This window comes from Hypanus sabinus, chromosome 1 (genome assembly GCF_030144855.1).
Source record: "Hypanus sabinus isolate sHypSab1 chromosome 1, sHypSab1.hap1, whole genome shotgun sequence".
In the NCBI taxonomy this organism is placed as follows: Eukaryota; Metazoa; Chordata; class Chondrichthyes; order Myliobatiformes; family Dasyatidae; genus Hypanus; species Hypanus sabinus.
Window position 1 is genome coordinate 204,858,783 of NC_082706.1, and position 25,309 is coordinate 204,884,091.

Genomic DNA, 25,309 nt, shown 5'->3' on the forward strand with positions numbered 1-25,309 from the left:
TGAGTGTGCTATGGACTCAGACCCCAAGATCCCAAATGGTTGGAACTGGGATTTTTGTGCTGTGCTGTTGTGCTCTATGACTCTGATACTAACAGAATTACACTTAGGAATGTTGACAGCTAATAAATTTCCAAAAGAAAATTATTTCATCCAGCATTGTGATATGCGTTCCTCTGTTCCAGACAGTGAACTGGCTTTAACCCTCAATAGTTTATGATTTATAAATATGTTTATACTGAGTTTATAATCAGCAATGTATCTGACTGATTCAAACACGTCTTGGACTTCAGGATGTGGTCTCACAAAACGCCAGAATCCAAGCACAGAGTTACCGATAGGTCAGGCAGTCACATCAAAGTCTGGTGCACTGCATCACTAGATGCTGGATGGGCTACCTTCATTCTTTCATTGTCTCTTTTCTTTCTCGTTCTCCCCATGTATGGATATTGGTGACAGGGCAAAGGGAAAATATTAAAAATGTTCTGATTTTGTCCAATTAACCTTATAATGTGAGAATCTAGAGTAAGACATCATGTTAAAGACACGGTACCGACTGACTACGGTCCAACACAAAAAATAAAATATCATCCGCATAAAGCATCAGTTTATGAACCTGTCCTCCCACAGATACCCCTATAAAGTTCTCATTCTCTCTGATAGCTGCTGCCAAGGGCTCCAAAGCTAGACACAACACTGGGGAAAGCGGGGAATCCTGTCAGGTACCCCTTCTGAGAGAGAAGTAAGGTGAAAGGTAAACACTAATTTGAAATGCTGTTTCAGGGTTATTATATAACAGTCCAAACCATTTTAAGAAGTTGGGTCCAAATCCAAAAAATTGAAGAATCTTAAACATTCTTCATGTACATTCCCATTCCACCCGATCAAAAGCCTTTTCAGCATCAACCACCAACCACATAATATTCACCAGACGCTTGATGTTATCAGATGAGCTGCGGCCCCTGATAAATCCCACCTAATCACCACCATTGACTGCATATTATTCTGCATCTGCTTTTTACCCAGGCCAATTTCACTGGCCAAGAAGGGTATACGATATTTAAGTATTAACTTTCCCCCCCCCCCCCCCCCCACAACTGAAGGATTTAGTTTGCAAGGACTTTCATGTGATGAAGACAGATGGTCATCATTGTATTTGTCAATGTCGGGAAAAGTGAATGCCTTGAAGATGAATAGCATTCCAAAGATAAACTATTTGTTCCCATCATTATTAAGCAATTTGATAAAATAACTAAGGCTTTTATTTGGAATGGTAAACGCCCACATTTAAACTTTTAACAAATTACAATTGCCAGTTGAAAGGGGGTTTTAGGTTTGCCAAAGTTAATATATTACTACTCTGCCTTTACTCTTAAACATTTAGCACACTGGTCTCTCCCTCCAGAGAGAGCGCCTCCTTGATATCGTATTGAGTGTTCTGCTCTTCCTCACATCCCTCCATTACAGTGTTTGTCTATCAAGTTACCTCCTGAGGCAAGGTCTCACCCAATTATATTGCATATGCATTTGTTCTGGAATAAACTAGCCAGACTATTTAAATTTAATCCATACTTGAATGAAGCCTCGAGTATCTGGATGAATCCAAAGTTGTGTATTGATAAGTCCCCTTTCTTCAGGAGGGAATGGCAAGGGAAAGGCATAATTAAATTAAGAGACTTTTATAATGGTGATAGTTTAAAATCTTTTAATCAATTAACCCAACAGTATAATATTTCTAGGTCACAATTTTGGAAATATCTTCAACTGCGTCATTTGCTACATGCAACTTTTGATTCTACACAGCAAACCCCACAAGTTGCTACCATACGGTCTACTGTACAGGCTACATATGGTAAAGGTCACAAAGCTTCAACTTTTAACACAAATTTCTGGGGACAAAATTCTGTTGGGTCTTAAAAAGAGCATGGGAAAAAGACCTGAGTGTGACTTTTGAGACAGAAGAGTGGGACAAAATCTGCAAAAATGTCAAGAGACCTTATTCAGTTTAAGATCCTACACTGTTTCTACTGGACTCCAGCAAAGTTACATAGGTTAGGGTTGAAAAATACCCGTGAAAGCTGGTGCTGTGAGGCAGATAAAGAGGACTTAGTACATGCTCTCTGATCCTGTCCCAGAATTCAAGAATTTTGGATTATGATACATAAGTATATCGGTGAAGTTTCAGGTACTCAATTCACTTTTTGCCCTAGACTTTTTATCTTGGGAGACACACTTGGGTTCCATGGGGATAAACACTCTCAAAATTGGATCCAGACAAGTATAAGGGTAGGAAGGCAAATTTTACTTAGAGGTTGGAGGAACTTGGGGGGGAATCATCATTTCAGGAATGGGTCACAGAAATAGCCAAAGTGCCAGCTTTTGAACGCATGTTTTACAAACAGTTTGATAGATTGGACATCTATACACAAAAATGGGGCAAGTATTTAGGTTTCCTGGGGGGGAAATAATGGTGAATGTACTGGTGAAGCATATTGCTGAATGGCAATCTTTTCTGTTATTATAAGTCTTAATAGACACACTTGGTTATTACACTGATATTTATTTCTGCCATGTTTTTATTTTATGGATAGTTTTATGTTTTGCAAGCTACAGCAGTTAGCAGAGCACTATTACATGTCTGGGGCAGTCTATTGAGAGGAACAGATGGATGATATTTATTTGGATTTCCAGAAGGTATTTGAAAAGGTGCCACATAAAAGACTTATTCGTAAGATAAGGATGCATAGAGTTGGGGTGATGTATTAGCATGGATAGAGGATTGGTTAACCAATAGAAAGCTGAGAGTGAGGATACACAAGTGTTACTCTGGTTGGGAATCAATGATGAGCAGTGTGCCGCAGGGGTCAGTACTGGGCCCACAACTGTTCACAATATACATTAATGATCTGGAAGAGGGGACCAAGTGTAGTGTATCTAAGTTTGCTGATTATTCTAAATTGAGTGGAAAAGCAAATTATGCAGAAGATACGGAGAGTCTGCAGAGAGATATAGATAGGTTAAGTGAGTGGGCAAGGGTCTGGCAGATGGAGTACAATGTTGGTAAATGCAAGGTCATCCACTTTGAAAGGAAAAATGGAAAAGCAGATTATTATTTAAATAGTAAAAGATTGCAGCATGCTGCTGAGCAGAGGGACTTGGGAGTGCTTGTGTATGAATCACAGATTGTTTTGCAGGTGCAGCAGGCTATCAAGAAGAAAAATGGAATGTTGGCCTTCATTGCTAGAGGGATTGAATTTAAGAGCAGTGGGGTTTATGCTGCAACTGTACAGGGTACTGGTGAGGCCACACCTGGAGTACTGTGTGCAGATCTGGTCTCCTTACTTGGGGGAAGGATATACTGGCTTTGGAGGCGGTGCAGAGGAGGTTCACCAGATTGATTCCAGAGATGAAGGGGTTAGACTATGAGGAGAGATTGAGTCACCTGGCTCTGTACTCACTGGAATTAAGAATGAGAGGAGATCTTATAGAAAAATATAAAATTATAAAAGGGATAGATAAGATAGAGGCAAGAAAGTTGTTCCCACTGGTAGGTGAGATTAGAACTAGGGCATATACCCTCAAGATTCGAGGGAGTAGCTTTAGGACGGAGATGAGAAGGAACTGCTTTCCCCAGAGAATGGTGAATCTGTGTTATTCTCTGGCCAATGAATCAGCGGAGACGACCTCAGTAAATATATTTAAGACAAGGTTGGATAGATTTTTGCATAGTAGGGGAATTAAGGGTTATGGGGAAAAGGCAGACAGATGGAGATGAGTCCATGGCCAGATCAGCCATGATCTTATTGAATGGCAGAGTAGGCTCCACGGGCCAGATGGCCTACTCCTGCTCCTATTTCTTATATACAGCCAGCTCCTTGCATGCTTTCCATCCATGTTGGGTTAAGCATCAAGCTAGCAACTCAGCTTTGTAACAGACAAAAATGCTAAAGAAACGGCAAGGTTGCCACCCGATGCGCCACAAGGCATGGAAAGGAATAACAACAACCACTCTGTATAAAAAATCTATCTCTGATATCCCAGGCCAACTTAAAATTATGTCTTCTTGGATTAGCCATTGCAGCCCTGGAAAAAGGTGTTGGCTACCCCCTCTACATATACCTATCATCGCATACACTTCTAAGAAGTCACCTCTCATCCTCCGTCAGAGGAAAGCCTAAACTCACTCAACCTCTCAAATCTGTAGAGTTAATGTTTCAAGCTAGGGTAATGTATCAGAACTCTGCTGATTTTAACAAAGGATCGCTGACCTGGAAGATTCGCTGTTTCTCTTTCCATGGATGCTACCTAGCCTGCTGAGTGTTTCCAACAATTTTTGTTTCAATTTTATTTATTTATAGATACAGCGCAGAACAAGGCTTTTTGGCCGTTTGAGCCACACCGCCCAGCAACCCTATCCTAACACTATCCTAATCACAGGACTGTTTACAACGACCAATTCACCTACCAGCCTGTACATCTTTTGACTGTGGGAGGAAACCCATACAGTTGCGGTAAGAACGTACAACCTTTCTTACAGAGGATTCTGGAATTGGAATTGAACTCTGACACCCTGAGCTGTAATAGCATCGTGCTAATCGACGATCTAACAAAGTTGCCCTTGCTGCACAGTTGAGATTGAAGTCTAACAACAGTAATTCATCTGTTTGCTGGCTGCTAGGTTTCATAAATGAACAAAAGCCTATGAAAAAACATCATGCTCTATCTCCAGCAAAAAAAATCACATTTTTTTCTGTTACCCTCAAAAAGCCTCCTTACTCTATTTGGTACTTGAGAGTTTGCCGACTCCCAACCTCTCTATGCTCTGCCATGTCACCTCCATAACCTCTCAACGCATCACCAGCACCAGCCTACCTGCCATTAAGGGCATATATATAGAAAGGTGCTGCAAAAATGCCAGCAATACCATAAAGAATCACACCCGTCCTGCTCATGGCCTGTTTGTCCCATTCCCTTCGGGAGGAGGCTGCACAGCATCCATGCCAGGACCACCAGACTCAAAAGCAGTTATTTTCTCCAGGCAGTAACACCTCCATCAACTAACCAAACCCCAACACCACTGCTGAAAGTCACCTTATGTACAGACCCTCCTGCATCTAGTGTCACTTTACGGACATATAGTCTATGTATATAAGCAATCATTTGTATTTATATTTATTTTGGTTTTTATTATTGTGTTATTTATTTTTTTGAGATTTTTTTGCACTGCAATGGATCCGGAGTAACAATTTTTCTAGAAATTACATTAAACAATTTTGAATTTGTACTGCTAAGTAAACAGATTCTCACATCAGACAGCTTTCTCCAGCATTTTTGTGGACCCACACCACAAACACTGAAAAGTGAAATAGCCAGACGACTGCAATCACTTTGAACTGCTTCAGAAATGTCTGACTGGGCAGGATCCAGATTCCTGGAACTTTGCTGGGCGAGGAATTATTCTGAAGAATGAAAAATAGGGAAAGGAACACACACACAAACTACTGGAGGAACTCATGCACCATCTATGGAAAAGAGTACGGTACACATTTCAGGCCGAGACCCTTCAGCAGGACTGGAGAAAAAGATGAGGAATAGAATTAAAAGGTTGGGGGGGGGGGGTGGAAGAAACACAAGGTGATAGGTGAAACTGGGAGGAGAAGGAGTGAAGTAAAGAGCTGGGAAGTTAATTGGTGAAAGAGATACTGGGCTAAAGAAGGGGGGATCTGATAGAAGACAGAAGGCCACAGAAGAAAGAAAAAGGGGGGAGGAGCATCAAAGAGCAGGCAAAGAGATAAAGTGAGAAGGGGAAAAGGGGATGGAAGATGGTGAAGGGGGGGGGAATGGGTGGCATTACTGGAAGTTCGAGAAATCGATGTTCATGCCATCAGGTTGGAGGCTAACCGGATGAAATATAAGGTGTTGTTCTTCCAACCTGAGTGTGGCCTTATCGCTAGAGTAGAGCAGGTCTTGGATAGACATATCGGAATGGGAATAGGAAGTGGAATTAAAATGGGTGGCCACTGGGAGGTCCCGCTTGTTCTGGCGGATGAAGCATAGGTGCTCGGCAAAGCGGTCTCCCATCTATGTCGGGTCTCACCGATATACAGGAGGCCACACCAGGAGCACTAGGAAGTGGGATTTCCCAGTAGCCACCCATTTTAATTCCACTTCACATTCCGATATGTCTATCCATGGCCTCCTCTACTGTCACGATGAGGCCACACTCAGGTAGGAGGAACACCCCCTTATATTCCATCTAGGTAGGCTCCAACCTGATCGGATATACCTGCACATCCATTTCTCAAACTTCCAGTAATGCCTCCACTCTCCTTCACAATTTCCCACCCCCTATTCCCTCTCTCACCTTATCTCCTTGCCTGCCCATCGCCTCCCTCTGGTGTTCCTTCCCAATTTTCTTCCTTCCATGACCTTCTGTCCTCTCCTATTTAGATTCCCCCTTCTCCAGTCCTGTATTTCTTTCACCAATCAACTTCCCAGCTCTTTACATCACCCCTCCCAGTTTCATCTATCACAGGGGTAGGCAACCAATGGCCCACGGGCCAGATCCGGCACACGAAGGTATTTTGAAACATAAATACCTTTACCAGCAAATATTGGGATACTATGCTTATCCGGCCCGCAACCGATTTTCCCTTATTCTGAGTGTTCCACGCGACCGCACTGATGGACATGCATGGCATCTTGTTACACTGGCCTCAGGTTCCATTTTGTTCTGAACCAAACAATGGTATATACAAATGATGGGAAGGCAGGCTACTGTCTGTGCACGCACAGGTTTTCAGATGGGATCGTTCAAATTTGGAAACAGAAACAGCGTCACTGTGTTTTAAGAAGAAATCCATGCTAAATATCCAGATACTTACATGTGCTACGATACTCGTTGAATAACTTGTGTTTCAAAATAAAATCAAAGAAAAAAACTCCAATGGCAATTAATGCAAAACGCAGGAAGGTAGGCACTGAATGATAAAACTTCCAAGACACTTGGACACTAGATTACTTCTTCATCAAGCAAGCTGGGAAACCAGTTTGTCTCATTTGCCTACAAAATGTTGCTGTGAAGAAGGTGGCAAATATCAGACAACATTACGAGACCCGCCGTAGTTGAAATTTTAATAAGTTTACTGGGCAAGCAAGGAAAGATGATGTTGGGCCAATGAAGGCTAGGTTCGGAAAACAAACGTCATTTTTTGCCAAGAAAAGCAGTGAAAATGAAGGAAATACCAGTGCCAACTATGAAATCTCAAAACATATTGCAGAAAAGCCTTTTACAGATGGAGGGTTTGTCAAAAAATGTTTACTGGCAGTGAATATTGTTTGTCCTGAAAATAAATCTTTATTTGTATCTATCAGCCTGTCAGTAAGAACAATCACAAGGCAAGTTGAAGAAATGTCAGATGTTAAAAGTTGTTTAAGGGATGCCTGCAAAGAATTGCAATTTTTTTCAATTGCGCTTGATGAGAGCACAGACTTGAGAGACACTGCTCAACTTGCAGTGTTTGTTCGAGGAGTAACCAAAACTTTTCAAATTTTTGAAGTTTATTCAATTATTTCCTATGAAGGACACAGTTACTGGAGTAGATGTTTTTGAAGCTTTGTTGAAAATGATGTCAGAAATGAAATTTAATGTGTCGAAGCTAATTGACATCACAACTGATGGGGCACCAGCAATGGTGGGACAGGAAAAAAGCATCATCCTTGTAAATCTCCTCTGCACCCTTTCTATGGTTTCGTCCTTCCTGTAGTGAGGCAACCAGAATTGCGCACAGTACTCCAAGTGGGGTCTGACCAGGGTCCGATATAACTGCAAAATTACCTCTCGGCTCTTAAGCTCAGTCCCATGATTAATGAAGGCCAATGCACCATATGCCTTCTTAACCACAGAGACAACCTGCACAGCAGCTTTGAGTGTCCTATGGACTCAGACCCCAACATCTCACCAATTCTCCACACTGCCAAGAGTCTTACCATTAATGCTATATTCTGCCATCATATTTGACCTACCAAAATGAACCACCTCACACTTAGCTGGGTTGAACTCCATCTGCCACTTCTCAGCCCAGTTTTGCATCCTATCAATGTCCCGCTGTAACCTCTGACAGCCCTCCACACTATTCACAACACCCCCAACCTTTGTGTCATCGACAAATTTACTAACCCATCCCTCCACTTCCTCATCCAGGTCATTTATAAAAATCACGAAGAATAGGGGTCCCAGAACAGATCCCTGAGACACACCACTGGTCACTGGCCTCCATGCAGAATATGACCCATCTACAACTACTATTTGCCTTCTGTGGGCAAGCCAGTTCTGGATCCACAATGTCCCCTTGGATCCCATGCCTCCTTACTTCCTCAATAAGCCTTGCATGTGGTACCTTATCAAATGCCTTGCTAAAATCAATATACACTGCATCTACGGCTCTACCTTCATCAATATGCTTAGTCACACCCTCAAAAAATTCAATCAGGCTCGCAAGGAACAATCTGTCATTAACAAAGCTATGCTGACTATTCCTAATTATATTATGCCTCTCTAAATGTTCATAAATCCTGCCTCTCAGGACTTCTCCATCAACTTAACCAACCAGTGAAGTAAGACTCACTGGGCTATCCCTACCCTTTACTTGAATAAGAGAACAGAATCCGCAACCCTCCAATCCTACGGAACCTCTCCCATCCTCATTGATTATGCAAAGATCATTGCCAGAGGTTCAGCAATCTCCTCCCTCACTTCCCACAGTAGCCTGGGGTACATCCCGTCCAGTCCCGGTGACTTATCCAACTAGATGCTTTCCAAAAACTCCAGCACATCCTCTTTCTTAATATCTACATTCTCAAGCTTTTCAGTTCACTGCAAGTCATCCCTACAATCGCCAAGATCCTTCTCCATGGTGAATACTAAGAGTGAATACTTCTCCTCTATTTCCTCAGATTCCATACACACTTTTCCATTGTCACACTTGATTGGTCCTATTCTCTAACGTCTTATCCTCTTGCACTTCATATACTTGTAGAATGTTTCATATACTTGGGTTTTCCTGAATCCTGCCCATCAAGGCCTTCTCGTGGCACCTTCTGGCTCTCCTAATTTCATTCTTAATCTCCTTCCCACAAGCCTTATCATCTTCTAGATTCGTATCATTACCTAGTTTTTTGAACCTTCCGTAAGTTATTTTCTTGACTAGATTTACAACAGCCTTTGTGCATTATGGATCTTGTACCCTACCATCCTTCCCATGTCTCATTGGAACGTACCTACTCAGAACCCCACGCAAATATCCCCTGAACATTTGCCACATTTTCGTCATACATTTCCCTGAGAACATCTGCATCCAATTTATGCTTCCAAATTCCTGTCTGGTAGCCTCATAGTTCCCCTTACTCCAATTAAACATTTCCCTAACTTGTCTGCTCCTATCCCTCTCTAATGCTATGGTAAAGGAGATAGAATTGTGATCACTATCTCCAAAATGCTCTCCTACTGAGAGACCAGACACCTGACCAGGTTCATTTCCAATACCAGATCAAGTACAGCCTCTCCTCTTGTAGGCTTATCTACATATTGTGTTAAGAAACCTTCCTGAACACACCTAACAAACTCCACCCCATCTCACTCTAGGGAGTTGCCAATCAATATTAGGGAAATTAAAATCTTCCCCCCCCCCCCACAACAACTGTTATTATTACTCCTTTCCAGAATCTGTCTCCCTATCTGCTCCTCAATGTTCCTCCAGCATTTTGTGTGTGTTGCTTGGATTTCCAACACCCCAGATTTTCTAGTCAGGAATAGGGGAAGATTCTCTTAGCAAGCCATTACTAACTTAGACCGTTCTGCCCACAAACTCCACACAATGTGCAGTTAACTTCCACAGAACATGCATTGAAATCTTTAAGCTCCACTCTGCACCCCCCACCCAGATGTTCTGTTGTAGAGAACAAATTCTACCCTCCTGTGTCAAAAGTGCTGCTAGACCAGGACAATCAATCTACTGACCATGCACTCAGGGTCCTGGGCTATGTTATTTTTTGTGACTCTATGTGCTGTTGGTACTGCGTTTTGCATCTTAGCCCCAGAGTAATCTACTCCTACGCTGGATAAACGAGAACTTTCTCCTAAGCAGCAAACTTGTACGGCAACGGCAGAGCATCTAGAACTGCGCGTCTCACGATGGGATGTTATGGTGGGAGTGGGTGAGGTGGGAGCTGGAGGAGGCGTAGCGGGATGAGGAGAGTTTGAGAGTTGTGGGAGATCAGATTGAGGTTGTTAAGGATGACCGGAGTGGTTGAGCGGACTCCCCGGGACACGGGCCTCCCGCTCGTACCTGCGCTCAGCTGCCGCCAGACCCAACGCCAGCCCGCTCCTGCTCCCGCCGCCGCCACCGCCCGCCTCCGCAGCATCTCCTCGCCGGAAATGGCCTCTGTCCGCCGGTGGCGGTCTCACCGCAAACCGGAAAGGTGCACCGCGGAAACGGGCCCGACCCGGTGGCGGGTGAGGGTGGGCAGCTCGCTGGCGGAGAGAGGGGGAGGGGGAGGGGGAGGGGGAGGGGGAGGGGTGACCGCGGGGTGGGATGAGGGCGTGCGCGCGGCCGCGGGGGGATGAGGGCGTGCGCGTGACCGCGGGGTGTGCGGGATGAGAGCGTGCGCGCGGCCGCGGGGTGTGCGGGATGAGGGCGTGCGCGCGGCCACGGGGGGGGGGAGTGGGATGAGGGCGTGCGCGTGGCCGCGGGGTGTGCGGGATGAGGGCGTGCGCGCGGCCGCGGGGGGGGATGACGGCGTGCGCGCGGCTGGTGGCGGGACCAGGCAAAGCGGGCGACTCGGCGAGCCGTGGGGATGGAGGCAGCCTCCAGTGTGGGACGTCGGAGAGCTTGTGGATGGAGAAGCAGACATCCCACCCTGCAAAAACTCATTTCAGGGAGGTAGCACCACCCCCGCAACCTCATGTCCCCCTCCCCCACTTCGGTCGACCTCCAAGGATGTATGTATACAGGTCATTTGATTATTTGAAGAGCACAACAATTTATTTACAAACTATTTATTAAACTCACCTCAACATGTCTTTTACAGTCATTTAACCCACCATGGGCATTAGAAAAGTCGCTGTTGCAAACAGTGCAGCGAGCAACACTGTCTTTATTTGTGACTCCTATTAAGCAGGGGTACAGTTTAGTGTGGTCTGGGGTGAAGTACGTTTTATATTTTCTTCTTTGTTGGGAACACTCTGCCATGGCGTTGCAGGACACTAAACTGAACTGATGGACAATGAAAGAGAGAGAGAGAGAGAGAGAGAGAGACAGGTGGACTGTAAAGCCCGCCCACAGAGAAAACAAATAGGTCTACTTAGCACAAAGAGACCAATCAGGATTTGATTCTCATTTTCTCTTTCTCTCTATCTCGCCTCTCCCCACTCTCTCTAAAAAAAAAATCAATTTCTAGAATATCGTATATAATTTGTGGGTGTCAGGGAGCCACTATCAATATGCAGGAGACTCCCAGAACTTCCAGGAGAGATGGGATGTCTGGAGAAGGGGGAAAGATGCAAGATTATTTAATGTCACTTCCAGTCCACAAGTGCAAAGGAGAAGGAAATAATTTTTAGTCTGGATCCAATGCAGCACAAAAAAAAAACACAATAACATGAAGAAGCCCTAAAGAAGGATCTCAGCCCAAAACATCCACTGTTTGTTCATTTCCATAGATGCTGCCTGATCTGCTGTGTTTTTCCAGCATTTTATGTGTGTTTTATGTGTGGGCTTCCAACATCTGCAGCCTTTCTTGTGTCCATAAGATAAAGAACTTAACAAAAATAACAAAAAAAAGCACACAATAACATAGAGATTGTGTGGTGGAGTGGAGATACATCTTTACCAAAGGAGGTGTAAGGTGATCCTTCCCTTTGCTGGCCTGCAGGTCACCCTTGGGCAAGGTGTAGCACCTGCTTAGCCTCCAACTCGATCAGGGTCATGTGAAGCCACGGGAGCAGGTGGTGGATGGTCTTATCAGCAGCTGGTCCGTATCTCAAGTTCTGGTTATGCAACCACTGACGCCAGGCAGACAATCTCTGAAGAATATTGATAATGACTGGGGTCACCCGTCTTATAAAGACACTACCCAGAAGAAAACAATGGCAAACCACTTCTATAGAAGAATTTGCCAAGAACAGACATGATCATGGAAAGACTGTTACTGCCCACACTATGAAAGTGGAAAATTGCAAATGTCACTCTACTCTTCGAGAAGGGAGAGAAGCAGATGAAAGGAAAATACGGGCCAGTTAGTCTGACCTCAGTGGTTCAGAAGATGTTAGACCATAAGACATAGGAGCAGAGTTAGGCAATTTGGCCCATCGAGTAAAGGAAGGTGGAGGGGCACAAGACAGAAGTGATAGGTAGGTGAGCAGAAGAGGTAAGGGGGCAGAAAGGGAAACTGAAGAAGAGAGGGGGAGGAGAAAATTACCAGAAGTTAGAGAAATTGATGTTTATGCCATCAGGTTGGAGACTATTTAGATGAAATATAAAGTGTTGCTCCTCCCAAACTAAGACTGACCTCATCAAGGCAAAAGAGGAAACCATGTACTAACATGTTGGAATGGGAGTGGGGTTTGAATTAAAATAGTTGGCCACCAGGAAATCCTGTTTTTTGTGAAAGGAGCAAAGATGCTCAACAAAGCAGTCCCCCAATCTATATTGGATTTCACCAACGTAGGGAGGGCTGCATCGGGAGCACCGGACGCCATAGACGACCCCAGAAGGTTTGCAGCTGAAGCATTGCCTCACCTGGAAGGACATTTGAATGGAAGTGTGGAGGAGTGAATTGGCAGGTGTTGCACTTGTTTGCATGCAGGGATAGATAGATTAGTGGGGAGGGATGGACAGACAAGAGAATCACGGAAGGAGCAATTCCTGCGGAAAGCGGAGTTGGGGTGGAGGAAGTAAGGTAAAGGTATGTTTCGTGGTTGGATTCCATCGAAGATGGTGGGATTTCCAAAGAATGGTGTGTTTAATGCAGAGACTCACGGAGTAGTAGGTGAGAACATGAGGGACTTTAGCCTGTTAAAGTGTCAGGAAGATTGGGTGATTGGGGAATAGAAGAGATGACCCCAGTTGTGACATCCACTTTACCATGGGACCGAGAGAGTGGAACAGACCCAGTGCAATGAATTTTTTCACTTGCTGTTACTGTCTGATATGACAGACCACCACTACAGCAATACGGTGATATTTAAATTAATCAGTCTGATTGGATAATACATTCATTATAATGGCATCCTTTTAAATTTGTCATAAATATTTTTTGTTATTAATGCTTCCTTTAATTCTATTCTATTCTTCAAAATAGCTCTGGCAATGAAATCTTTAAGGAGAGTTTGAAATGAACAATTCATATACAGTGGTATGCAGAAGTTTGGGCACCCCTGGTCAAAATTTCTGTTACTGTGAATAGCTAAGCGAGTAAAAGATGACCTGATTTCCAAAAGGCATAAAGTTAAAGATGACACATTTCTTTAATATTTTAAGCAAGATTACCTTTCTTATTTCCATCTTTTACAATTTCAAAATAACCAAAAACAAAGAAGGCCTGAAGCAAAAGTTTGGGCACCCTGCAAGGTCGTACTTAGTAACAACCCCTTTGGCAAGAATCACAGCTTGTAATCGCTTTCTGTAGTGAGTGAAGAGTCTTTCAATTCTTGTTTCGCGGATTTTTGCGCATTCTTCCTTGCAAAAGCCTTCTAGTTCTGTGAGATTCTTGGGCCATCCTGCTCTTGAGGTCTATCCACAGATTTTCGATGATGTTTAGGTTGGGGGACTGTGAGGGCCATGGCAAAACCTTCAGTTTGCGCCTCTTGAGGAGGTCCATTGTGGATTTTGAGATGAGTTTAGGATCATTATCCTGTTGTAGAAGACATCCTCTTTTCATGTTCAGCTTTTTTACAGACGGTGTGATGTTTGCTTCCAGAATTTGCTGGTATTTAATTGAATTCATTCTTCCCTTGACCAGTGAAATGTTCCCCGTGCCACTGGCTGCAACACAAGCCCAAAGCATGATCTATCCACCCCCATGCTTAACAATTGGAGAGGTGTTCTTTTCATGAAATTCTGCACCCTTTTTTCTCCAAACATACCTTTGATCATTGCGGACAAAAAGTTCTATTTTAACTGTGTCAGTCCAATGGACTTGTTTCCAAAATGCATCAGGTTTGTTTAGATGTTCCTTTGCAAACTTCTGATGCTGAATTTTGTGGTGAGGATGCAGGAAAGGTTTTCTTCTGATGGATCTTCCATGAAGGTCATATTTGTGCAGGTGTCGCTGCACAGTAGAACAGTGCACCACCACTCCAGAGTCTGCTAAATCTTCCTGAAGGTCCTTTGCAGTCAAACGGGGGTTTTGATTTGCCTTTCTAGCAATCCTATGAGCAGTTCTCTCAGAAAGTTTTCTTGGTCTTCCAGACCTCAACTTGACCTCCACCATTCCTATTAACTGCCATTTCTTAATTACATTACAAACTGAGGAAACGGCTACCTGAAAACACTTTGCTATCTTCTTATAGCTTTCTCCTGCTTTCTAGGCATCATTTATTTTAATTTTCAGAGTGCTAGGCAGCTGCTTAGAGGAGCTCATGGCTGCTGATTGTTGGGACAAGGTTTGAGGAGTCAGGGTATTTATAAAGCTTTGAAATTTGCATCACCTGGCCTTTCCTAATGATGGCTGTGAACAAGCCATAGCCCTAACAAGCTAAATAAGGTGTGAGACCTTGGAAAAAGTTATCTGAGAGCTCAAATCTCTTGGGGTGCCCAAACTTTTGCATGGTGCTTCTCTCCTTTTTTTTCCACTCTAAAATTGTACAAAACAAAAATAATAATCTTGCTTAAAATGTTGAAAAGAATGTTTCATCTTTAACTTTATGACTTTTGGCGATCAGTTCATCTACTCACTTAACTATTCACAGTAACAAAAATTTTGACCGGGGTGCCCAAACGTTGGCATGCCACCGTATTCTTGTGCACACTGACATTCAACTCAGTTCTGAAGAGCTTCTCTAAAGCACTGAGTGGTCTGAAATGTCAATTGTTTATTCCACTCCACAGATGTCTACGAGCTGTACAATGACATCACTTTCAATTACCTGGATACCATAAGTGAGGTCAACAGAGTCAGGAATGCTTAAAAGCTCAGGGGTTCAGGGGCATTGAGTTTGCAGGGTGATAGAAGTCCGAAAAGTCAAGGTTGAGCACAATATGAAGACATTTAAATACAAGGTTAAGAACCTCAAACAAGAGAGCCTGGTGAATCAGGAGTCAGTTCACATCAGCAAGCACAAGGGCAATGGGTGATCAAGTTTGTCTTTCCAGTTAACTATGAGTGTCAAGCAGTGTCAGTAGACTTGGATTCTCCATGTCTGGCAGGAGGTTGCCTGCTAGAAAAATAACTGTTATATTAAAAGCACATTTCAAGATTTAAAGTATAATTTTGAACTGTCCTTCATTATGATTACAAATATTTTGATATGAGACTAATGAATTCTCTGCTGCCACCAAAATCTTGTCACTAGGATAGCGTGTTGTTTACTATTTGCCACTTACTTCTGCTGCACACTTTTAATTATATTTCATTAACGTATTTGTGGTAACGTTTTGCTTTGTGTGCTGTGTGTGATATATGTTTTGATGGCGCACCGTAGCCCAAAAGAATGTTGCTTTGTTTGGTTGAATATCTGTAGATAGATGACAATAAACTTGAACTTGATGTTGAAGTTGATACAATGAGAAATTGGTTTCCCTATAACTAATTCCGCTAGAGTTAAAATGAAATTGTTATTGTATATTTTATACAGTAGCTGTAATCTAGAAAATCTATCTGTTTGAGATAAAATATTTTTAAATGTTGCATGGAAAATATAATCCAGTCATTTGCATTTTTGGCACAGGTACTTATTTTTGCAGACATGCAGAAACGTGTATGTTGCCAAACTTAATATTACAGAATTTGGTACATACCTCATTATGTTCCTTTTCCTGCCAAGTGCTCACTTCAATATCCTACATTTATCTCTTAATCAACATAACTAAAACACTGCAACTGATCTTTATCATGCTGTGGTTTGTGGGCCTGTGCATTTCCTACATTACAGAGGTGATCATACTTCAAAAGCATTTCATTGGCACAAAAGTGCTTTGGAACTCCTGGGAATATTAGTCCAACATTATAATATAAGATGGTGTATGAGATGATGAGAGGCACTGATCGTGTAGATAGTCAGAGGCTTTTTCCCAGGGCTGAAATGGTTAACATGAGGGCACAGTTTTAAGGTGCTGGGGAGTAGGTACAGAGGAGATGTCAGGGGTAAGTTTTTTCCACAGAGAGTGGTGAGTGCGTGGAATGGGCTGCCGGTGACGGTGGTGGAGGCAGATACGATAGGGTCTTTTAAGAGACTCCTGGATAGGTACATGGAGCTTAGAAAAATAGAGGGCTATGGGTAACCCTAGGTAATTCCTAAGGTAAGGACATGTTCAGCACAGCTTTGTGAGCCGAAGGGCCTGTATTGTGCTGTAGGGTTTCTATGTTTCTATGACGCCGCTCCACCATTCAATCATGGCTGAACCTTTTTTTGCCCTCCTCAGCCCCACTCCCTAGCCTTCTCCCCTTAACTTTTGATTGTGTGGCCAATCAAGCACCTATCAATCTCTGCCTTAAATACACCCAAAGACCTGGCCTCCACAACTGACTTTGGTAACAAATTCCACAAATTCACTACCCTCTAGCTAAAGAAATTTTTCCACATCTCTGTTTTAAATGGATGCTCTCTATCCTGAGAATGTGACCTCTTCTCCTAGACTCCCCGACGTGGGAAATATCTTTTCCACATCTATTCTGTCTAGGCCTTACAACATTCAAAAGATTTCAATAAGATCTCCTCTCATCCTTCTAAATTCCAGTGAGAACAGACCCAGAGCCATCAGATATTCCTTATATGATAACACTTTAACTCCCGGAATAATCCTTATGAACCTCCCCTGACAGCACAACTTTTCTAAGATGAGGAGCCCAAAACTGTACACAATACTCAAGGTGAGGCTTCATCTGTGCCTTATAAAGCCTCAGCATCACATCCCTGCTCTTGTGTTCTAGACCTCTTGAAATGAATACTAACCTTGCATTTACCTTCCTCACCACCGACTCAAAGACTCCCAAGTCTCCTTGCATCTCAGATTTTTGGATTTTCTTGCTGCTTAGAAAATAGTCTGCTCATTTATTTCTTCTAACAAAGTGCACGACCATGCATTTTCCAACATCATATTTCGTTTGGTACTTTCTTGCCCATTCTCCTAATTTGTCTAAGTCCTTCTGCAGCCCACCTGTTTCCTCAGCCCTACCTGCCCCTCCACCAATCTGCTTATCATCTGCAAACTTGGCCACAAAACCAACTATACCATCATCTAAATCATTGATTTACAGCATAAAAAGAAGTGGTCCCAAAACCGACCCCTGTGGAACACCACTAGTCACTGGCAGCCAACCAGAAAAGGATCCTTTTATTCCCACTTGCTGCCCCTTACCCATCAACCAATGCTCTAACCATGCCAGTAACTTTCCAGTAATAAAATGGGCTCTTCACTTGGTAAGCAGCCTCATGTGTGTCATCTTGTCAAAGGCTTTCTGAAAGTCCAAAAGTACAACATCCACTACATCCCCTTTATTTATAATCTCCTCAAAGAATTCCAACAGGTTTGTCAGGCAAGATTTTCCCTTCAGGAAACCATGCTGACTTCGTCCTATCTTGTCCTGTGTCACCAAGTACTCCATCACCTGATCTTTAATAACTTCAACATCTTCCCAACCACTGAGGTCAGGCTAACTGGTCTATAATTTCCTTTCTGCTGCCTTCCTCCTTTCTTAAAGAGTGGAATAACATTTGCAATTTGTAATTTTCCAGTCCTCCGGCACCATGCCAGAGTCCAATGATTTTTGAAAGATCATTTCTAATGCCGCCACAATCTATAATGATACCTCTTTCAGAACCCTAGGGTGCAGTTTACCTGTCCAGGTGACTTGTGTACCTTTAGGTCTTTCAGCTTTTTGAGTACCTTCTTCTTTGTAATAGTAACTGCAATCATTTCTCTTCCCTCACACCCTTCAAAATCTGTTACGCACTGCTAGTGTCTTCCACAGTAAAGACTGATGCAAAATACTCATTTAGTTCATCTGCCATCTCCTTGTCCTCCGTTATTATTTTTGCGGTCTCATTTTCTAGTGATCCTATATTCACTCTCATCTCTTTTTTTATATATATACTTGCAAAGGGTTTTTCTATCCACCTTGATATTGCTTGCTAGTTTGCTTTCATATTTCATCTTTTCCTTCCTCATGATTCTTTTTCTTTCTTTCTCCCATGGCCTTCTGTACTCTTCTATCATACTCCTCCTTCTCCAGCCCTGTATCTCTCGCCAATCAACTTCCCAGCTCTTTACTTCATCCCTCCCCCTTCTGGTTTCACCTATCACCTTGTGTTTTTCTTTCACCTCCCCTCTCCCACCTTTTAAATCTACTTCTCAGCTTTTTTTCTCCAGTCCTGCCAAAGGGTCTTGGCCCAAAACGTCAACTGTACTCTTTTCCCTAGACGCAGCCTGGCCTGCTGAGTTCCTCCAGAACTTGTTGCTTGGATTTACAGCATCTACAGATTTTCTCTTGTTAATGATTCTTTTGGTTGCTTTCTGTAGGTTTTTAAAAGCTTCCCAATCCTCTATCTTCCCGCTAACTTTTGCTTTGTTGTATGCCCTCTCTTTTGCTTTTACATTAACTTTGACTTCCCTTGTCAGCCAGCGGTAAGCCATGTATATAGGTTGTAACTGGGTTATCTGTCTGGATGTACCTGGACACACCACTCTGCTGACTGCTCCTGTGGCTCCTCCCACAGACCCCGGTATAAAGGCGATTGTGTCACTGCTCACCCCACTGTCCAGGACAGACATACAGCATGGACGTGGATCCATTTTGCTGTTAATAAAGCCTTTCAGTATTTACACTACTTCCAGTCTTTTGGAGTAATTGATAGTTCATCACAGCCACAGTTGTACTATTTTGATGCTGGAGTCAATTAGAAAAGATGAAATAGCAGCAGATTTGGATAGCAGTAACAGGATCGGTCTGAGTCAGCATAGATTTATGAAGGGGAAATCATGCTTGACTAATCTTCTGGAATTTTTTAGGATGTAACTATGAAAATGGACAAGGGAGAGCCAGTGGATGTAGTGTACCTGGACTTTCAGAAAGCCTTTGATAAGGTCCCACATAGGAGATTAGTGGGCAAAATTAGAGCACATGGTATTGGGGGTAGGGTACTGATATGGATAGAAAATTGGTTGGCAGACAGGAAACAAAGAATAGGGAATAACGGGTCCTTTTTGGAATGGCAGGCAGTGAGTAGCAGGGTACCGCAAGGCTCGGTGCTGGGACCACAGCTATTTACAATATACATTAGTGACTTAGATGAAGGGATTAAAAGTAACATTAGAAAATTTGCAGAGGACACAAAGCTGGGTGGCAGTGTGAAATATGAGGAGGATGTTAGGAGAATGCAGGGTGACTTGGACTGTCACCCAAGTGACTTGGACTGCCCACTTGGATGAGTGGGCAGATGCATGGCAGATGCAGTTTAATGTGGATAACTGTGAGGTTATCCACTTTGGTGGCAAGAACAGGAAGGCAGATTACTATCTGAATGGTGTCAAGTTAAGAAAAAGGGAAGTACAATGAGATCTAGGTGCCCTTGTTCATCAGTCACTGAAAGTAAGCATGCAGGTACAGCAGGCACTGAAGAAAGCTCATGGCATGTTGGCCTTCATAACAAAGGGAATTGAGTATAGGAGCAAGGAGGTCCTTCTGCAGTTGTGCAGGGCCCTGGTGAGACCACACCTGGAGTACTGTGTTCAGTTTTGGTCTCCAAATTTGAGGAAGGACATTCTTGCTATTGAGGGAGTGCAGCGTAGGTTCACGAGGTTGATTCCCGGGATGGCGGGACTGTCATACGTTGAAAGATTGGAGCAACTGGGCTTGTATACATTGGAATTTAGAAGGATGAGAGGGGGTCTGATTGAAACATATAAGATTATTAAGGGATTGGACATGCTAGAAGCAGGAAACATGTTCCCGATGTTGGGGGAGTCCAGAACCAGAGGCCACAGTTTAAGAATAAGGGGCAGGCCATTTAGAACGGAGTTTAGGAAAAACTTTTTTCATCCAGAGAGTTGTGGATCTGTGGAATGCTCTGCCTCAGAAGGGAGTGGAGGCCAATTCTCTGGATGCTTTCAAGAAGGAGTTAGATAGAGCTCTTAAAGATAGCAGAGTCAAGAGATATGGGGAGAAGGCAGGAACAGGGTATTGATTGTGTATGATCAGCCATGATCACAGTGAATGGCAGTGCTGGCTCAAAGGGCCGAATGGCCTACTCCTGCACCTATTGTCTATTTTGCCGTTTGAGTATTTTTTTTTGTTTTTGAAATAATTTATGCTGCACCTTCCTCATTTTCCCCCAGAAACTAAAGTGATTGCTGCTCTGCTGTCATCCCTGCCAGCATCTCCTTCCAATTTACTTTGGCCAACTCCTCTCTCACATCACTGTAATTTCCTTTACTCCACTATCAGACTTTACTTCCTCCCTATCAGATTTCAAGTTGAACTCAATAATTTTGTGATCACAGCCTCCTAGGGGTTCTTTTACCTTCAGCTCCTATATCACCTCTGGTTCATTACATAACAGCCAATCCACTATTGCTGATCCCCTCGTCAGTTCAATGACAAACTGCTCTAAAAAGCTATCTCGTAGGCATTCAATAAATTCACTCTCTTGGGATCCATTTCCAACCCGATTTTCTCAATCTACCTGCCTGTTAATATCTCCCATGACTATCATAACATTGCCCTTTTGACATGCCTTTTCTATTTCCCATTGTAATCTGTGGTCCACCTTCCAGCCACTGTTGGGAGGCCTGTATATAACTGCCAACAGGGTCCTTTTACCCTTGCAGTTTCTTAACTCAACCCACAGGGATTCATCTTCTTTTTATCCTAAATCACATTTTTCTACTGATTTGAAGCCATTCTTTACCAACAGAGCCACGCCACCCCCTCTGCCTGCCTTCCTATCCCTCCGATATAATGTGTAACCTTGGACATTCAGCTCCCAACTACAACCATCCTTCAGCCACAATTCAGTGATGGCCACAACATCATACCCGACAACCTGTAAAAGGGCAACAAGATCAGATTCAGGTTTATTATCACCAACATGTGACGTGAAATTTGTTAACTTAGCAGCAGCAGTTCAATGCAATACATAATATTGAAAAAAAACAAAATAATAATAACAAATAAATAAGTAAATCAATTACAGTATACATATATTGAATAGATTAAGAACAATGCAAAAAACAGAAATAATATATTGTAGCGGTGTGCTACACGCAGCGCTAAAATTACGACACGGAGTCGGTAACTGCAGTCGAAGGAAAAACTTTATTCGAAAACTTCAGCCTCACTTTTAAGCCTCTGTCAACCGGCCCCCCATGGCGAAGAGGCTCCAAAGCTCTGTGCTCGCAAACCCCCGTAGGCTATCTAATTGTGAGTCGGTTCGGATACGCTAGGAAATGAGTCGCCACATAACCCCCCCCCCAGAACCGGCGATACACCCCCCAATGTCCACAGTCTGGGCCAGAACCTGCTTGGGAGGTCGGCCTCTGCGCCGAGGCGCCGGAAACTCGGCCGGTTGCGCCAGGTCCACATGGGCCGGCTTGAGGCGGTCCACCGTGAAAACCTCCTCCTTCCCCCCAACGTCCAGCACGAACGTGGACCCGTTGTTCCGGAGCACCGTAAACGGCCCCTCGTATGGCCGCTGCAGCGGTGGCCGATGCCCGCCCCTTCGTACAAACACAAACTTACAGTTCTGTAGGTCTTTGGGTACGCAGGTCGGGTGCCGCCCATGCTGTGAAGTGGGTATGGGGGCCAGGTTACCGAGCTTCTCGCGAAGTCTGCCCAGGACTGCAGCGGGTTCTTCCTCTTGCCCCCTCGGGGCTGGTAGGAACTCCCCGGGGACGGCCAGGGGCGCGCCGTATACCAACTCGGCCGACGAGGCGTGCAGGTCGTCCTTGGGCGCTGTGCGGATGCCGAGTAGGACCCAGGGAAGCTCGTCCGCCCAGTTGGCTCCTCGCAGGCGGGCCATGAGGGCCGACTTCAGGTGACGGTGGAAACGCTCCACTAGCCCGTTCGACTGTGGGTGGTAGGCAGTGGTGTGGTGCAGCTGAGTCCCCAAAAGGCTGGCCATAGCTGACCACAGGCTGGAGGTGAACTGGGCGCCTCTGTCGGAGGTAATGTGGGCTGGTACACCAAAGCGGGATATCCAGGTGGCGATCAGGGCTCGGGCGCAAGATTCGGAGGTGGTGTCGGTGAGCGGGACCGCCTCTGGCCATCTTGTGAACCGGTCCACGATAGTCAGGAGGTAACGCGCTCCGTGCGACACTGGCAGGGGGCCCACGATATCCACATGAATGTGGTCGAAACGCCGGTGGGCGGGATGGAACTGCTGCGGTGGGGCTTTGGTGTGCCGCTGCACCTTGGCCATCTGGCAGTGCATGCACGTTCTGGCCCATTCACTGACCTGTTTGCGGAGTCCGTGCCAAACGAACCTGCTGGAAACCATCCGGACAGTTGTCCGGATGGAGGGATGCGCCAAGTTATGAATGGAGTCGAAAACACGTCGCCGCCAGGCTGTGGGAACGACCGGACGGGGCTGGCCGGTGGCGACGTCACAGAGTAGGGTCCTCTCACCTGGGCCCACGGGGAGGTCCTGGAGCTGCAAACCGGAGACTGCAGTCCTGTAACTCGGAATCTCCTCATCTACCTGCTGTGCCTCTGCCAGTGCCTCAAAGTCTACCCCTTGAGAAAGGGCATGAACGGTAGGGCGAGAGAGCGCATCCGCCACGACATTGTCCTTACCCGAGACGTGCCGGACATCCGTTGTGTATTCAGAGATGTAGGACAGGTGGCGTTGCTGGCGGGATGACCAGGGGTCGGATGCTTTCGTAAACGCAAAGGTAAGCGGTTTGTGGTCCGTGAACGCGGTGAAGGGCCGACCTTCTAGGAAGTACCTGAAATGCCGGATTGCCAGGTAGAGCGCCAACAGTTCCCGGTCAAAAGCACTGTACTTGAGCTCGGGTGGCCGCAGGTGTTTGCTGAAAAACGCCAGGGGTTGCCAGCGACCTGCGATGAGCTGCTCCAGCACCCCACCGACTGCCGTGTTTGATGCGTCCACTGTGAGGGCGGTAGGGGTGTCCATTCTGGGATGTACTAGCATTGCGGCGTCAGCCAAAGCTTCCTTCGTTTGAACGAAAGCGGCGGCGGACTCCTCGTCCCAGGTAATGTCCTTGCTTGGACCCGACATCAGGGCGAACAGGGGGCGCATGATCCGGGCAGCTGAAGGGAGGAAGCGGCGGTAGAAATTGACCATACCTACGAATTCCTGAAGGCCTTTGATCGTGGTGGGTCGGGGGAAGTGGCGGACCGCATCTACCTTAGCGGGCAGAGGGGTTGCCCCGTCTTTAGTAATCCTGTGGCCCAGGAAGTCAATGGTATCAAGTCCGAACTGGCATTTGGCAGGGTTGATTGTAAGACCGTACTCACTCAGTCGGGCGCAGAGTTGACGGAGGTGGGACAGATGCTCCTGACGACTGCCGCTGGCTATGAGGATGTCATCCAAATAGATGAACGCGAAGTCCAGGTCCCGTCCCACCGCGTCCATTAACCGCTGGAACGTCTGTGCGGCATTCTTCAGGCCGAACGGCATGCGGAGGAACTCGAAAAGGCCAAACGGGGTGATGAGAGCCGTTTTGGGGACGTCGTCAGGATGCATCGGGATTTGATGGTACCCTCGGACAAGGTCGACCTTGGAGAAGATCCGGGCGCCGTGCAGGTTTGCCGCAAAGTCCTGAATGTGCGGCACAGGGTAGCGGTCCGGTGTGGTAGCCTCGTTCAGCCTGCGGTAGTCGCCGCACGGTCTCCAACCCCCCGTCGCTTTGGGCACCATGTGCAGGGGGGAAGCCCAGGGGCTGTCGGACCGCCGGATGATCCCCAATTCCTCCATTCTCTGGAACTCCTCCTTCGCCAGTCGGAGCTTGTCCGGGGGAAGCCGCCGAGCACGGGCATGGAGGGGTGGTCCCTGTGTCGGGATGTGGTGCTGTACGCCGTGCCTGGGCATGGCTGCTGTGAACTGCGGTGCCAGAACCGATGGGAACTCCGCCAGGACCCTGGTGAAGTCGTTGTCGGACAGCGTGATGGAGCCGAGGTGAGGGGCTGGCAACTGGGCCGCGCCCAGGGAGAACGTCTGAAAGGTCTCGGCGTGTACCAGTCTCTTCCTGGGCAGGTCAACCAGCAGGCTGTGAGCTCGCAAAAAATCCGCACCCAGAAGCGGTTGGGCTACGGCGGCCAGTGTGAAGTCCCACGTGAACTGGCTGGGGCCGAACAGTAGCTGCACCTGACGGGTTCCATAGGTCCTTACTGTGCTGCCATTCACGGCCCTCAGGGGGGGACCCGGTGCCCTGCTGCGGGTGTCGTAACTCGTCGGAGGTAAAACGCTGATCTCAGCCCCAGTATCGACCAAAAACCGGCGTCCCAACCTTCTATCCCACACATACAGGAGGCTATCCCGATGGCCAGCCGCCGTAGCCATCAGCGGCGGCTGGCCCTGGCGTTTCCCGGGAACTTGCAGGGCGGGCGGCAACGGCGGGCTTCTGCACCCCACCGCTGGTGGTAGAAGCACCAGTGTTCATTGGGCCGGGGGTTAGCGGGCTCTGCGGCCGGGCCTGGACTGGTTTGCTGCTGGGAGTGTGGCTGGGAGATCTGTGCGATGGACGCCCCGCTCACCTTTTTGGCGTTCCACAGCAAGTCCGCCCGGGCTGCCACCTTCCGGGGGTCACTGAAATCCGCGTCGGACAGCAGCAGGCGTATGTCCTCGGGCAGCTGCTCCAGGAATGCCTGCTCAAACATGAGGCCTGTGTGTCCCTCGGCCAGAGACAACATCTCATTCATTAAAGCCGATGGAGGTCTGTCGCCCAAGCCGTCCAGGTGCAGTAAACGGGCAGCCCGCTCGCGCCGTGAGAGTCCGAAAGTCCTGAGGAGCAGGGCTTTGAATTCCGTGTACTTGCCGTCTGCCGGGGGCGACTGTACGAACTCCGCGACCTGGGCCGCTGTGTCCTGGTCGAGGGAGCTCACCACATAGTAGTAGCGGGTGTCTTCCGAGGTGATC

General features: G+C 45.9%; 1 protein-coding gene across 7 annotated transcripts in view; it reads right to left on the reverse strand.

The window, feature by feature from the left end:
* The window catches only part of sugct (succinyl-CoA:glutarate-CoA transferase), a 515,386-nt gene extending 504,824 nt beyond the window's left edge, over positions 1-10,562 (reverse strand). For 5 of the 7 annotated variants that reach the window (XR_009514784.1, XM_059984542.1, XM_059984527.1 and 2 more), the window contains exon 1: positions 10,344-10,562. Coding sequence is in view for 6 of the 7 variants with exons in the window: in XM_059984542.1 (XP_059840525.1) it covers positions 10,344-10,419 (76 nt within the window). In the remaining variant the exon portion in view is untranslated. The remainder of the gene's footprint in view (positions 1-10,343) is intronic. The other 2 variants (XM_059984503.1, XM_059984494.1) reach the window with 1 other exon arrangement.
* Positions 10,563-25,309: the final 14,747 nt, after the last annotated feature.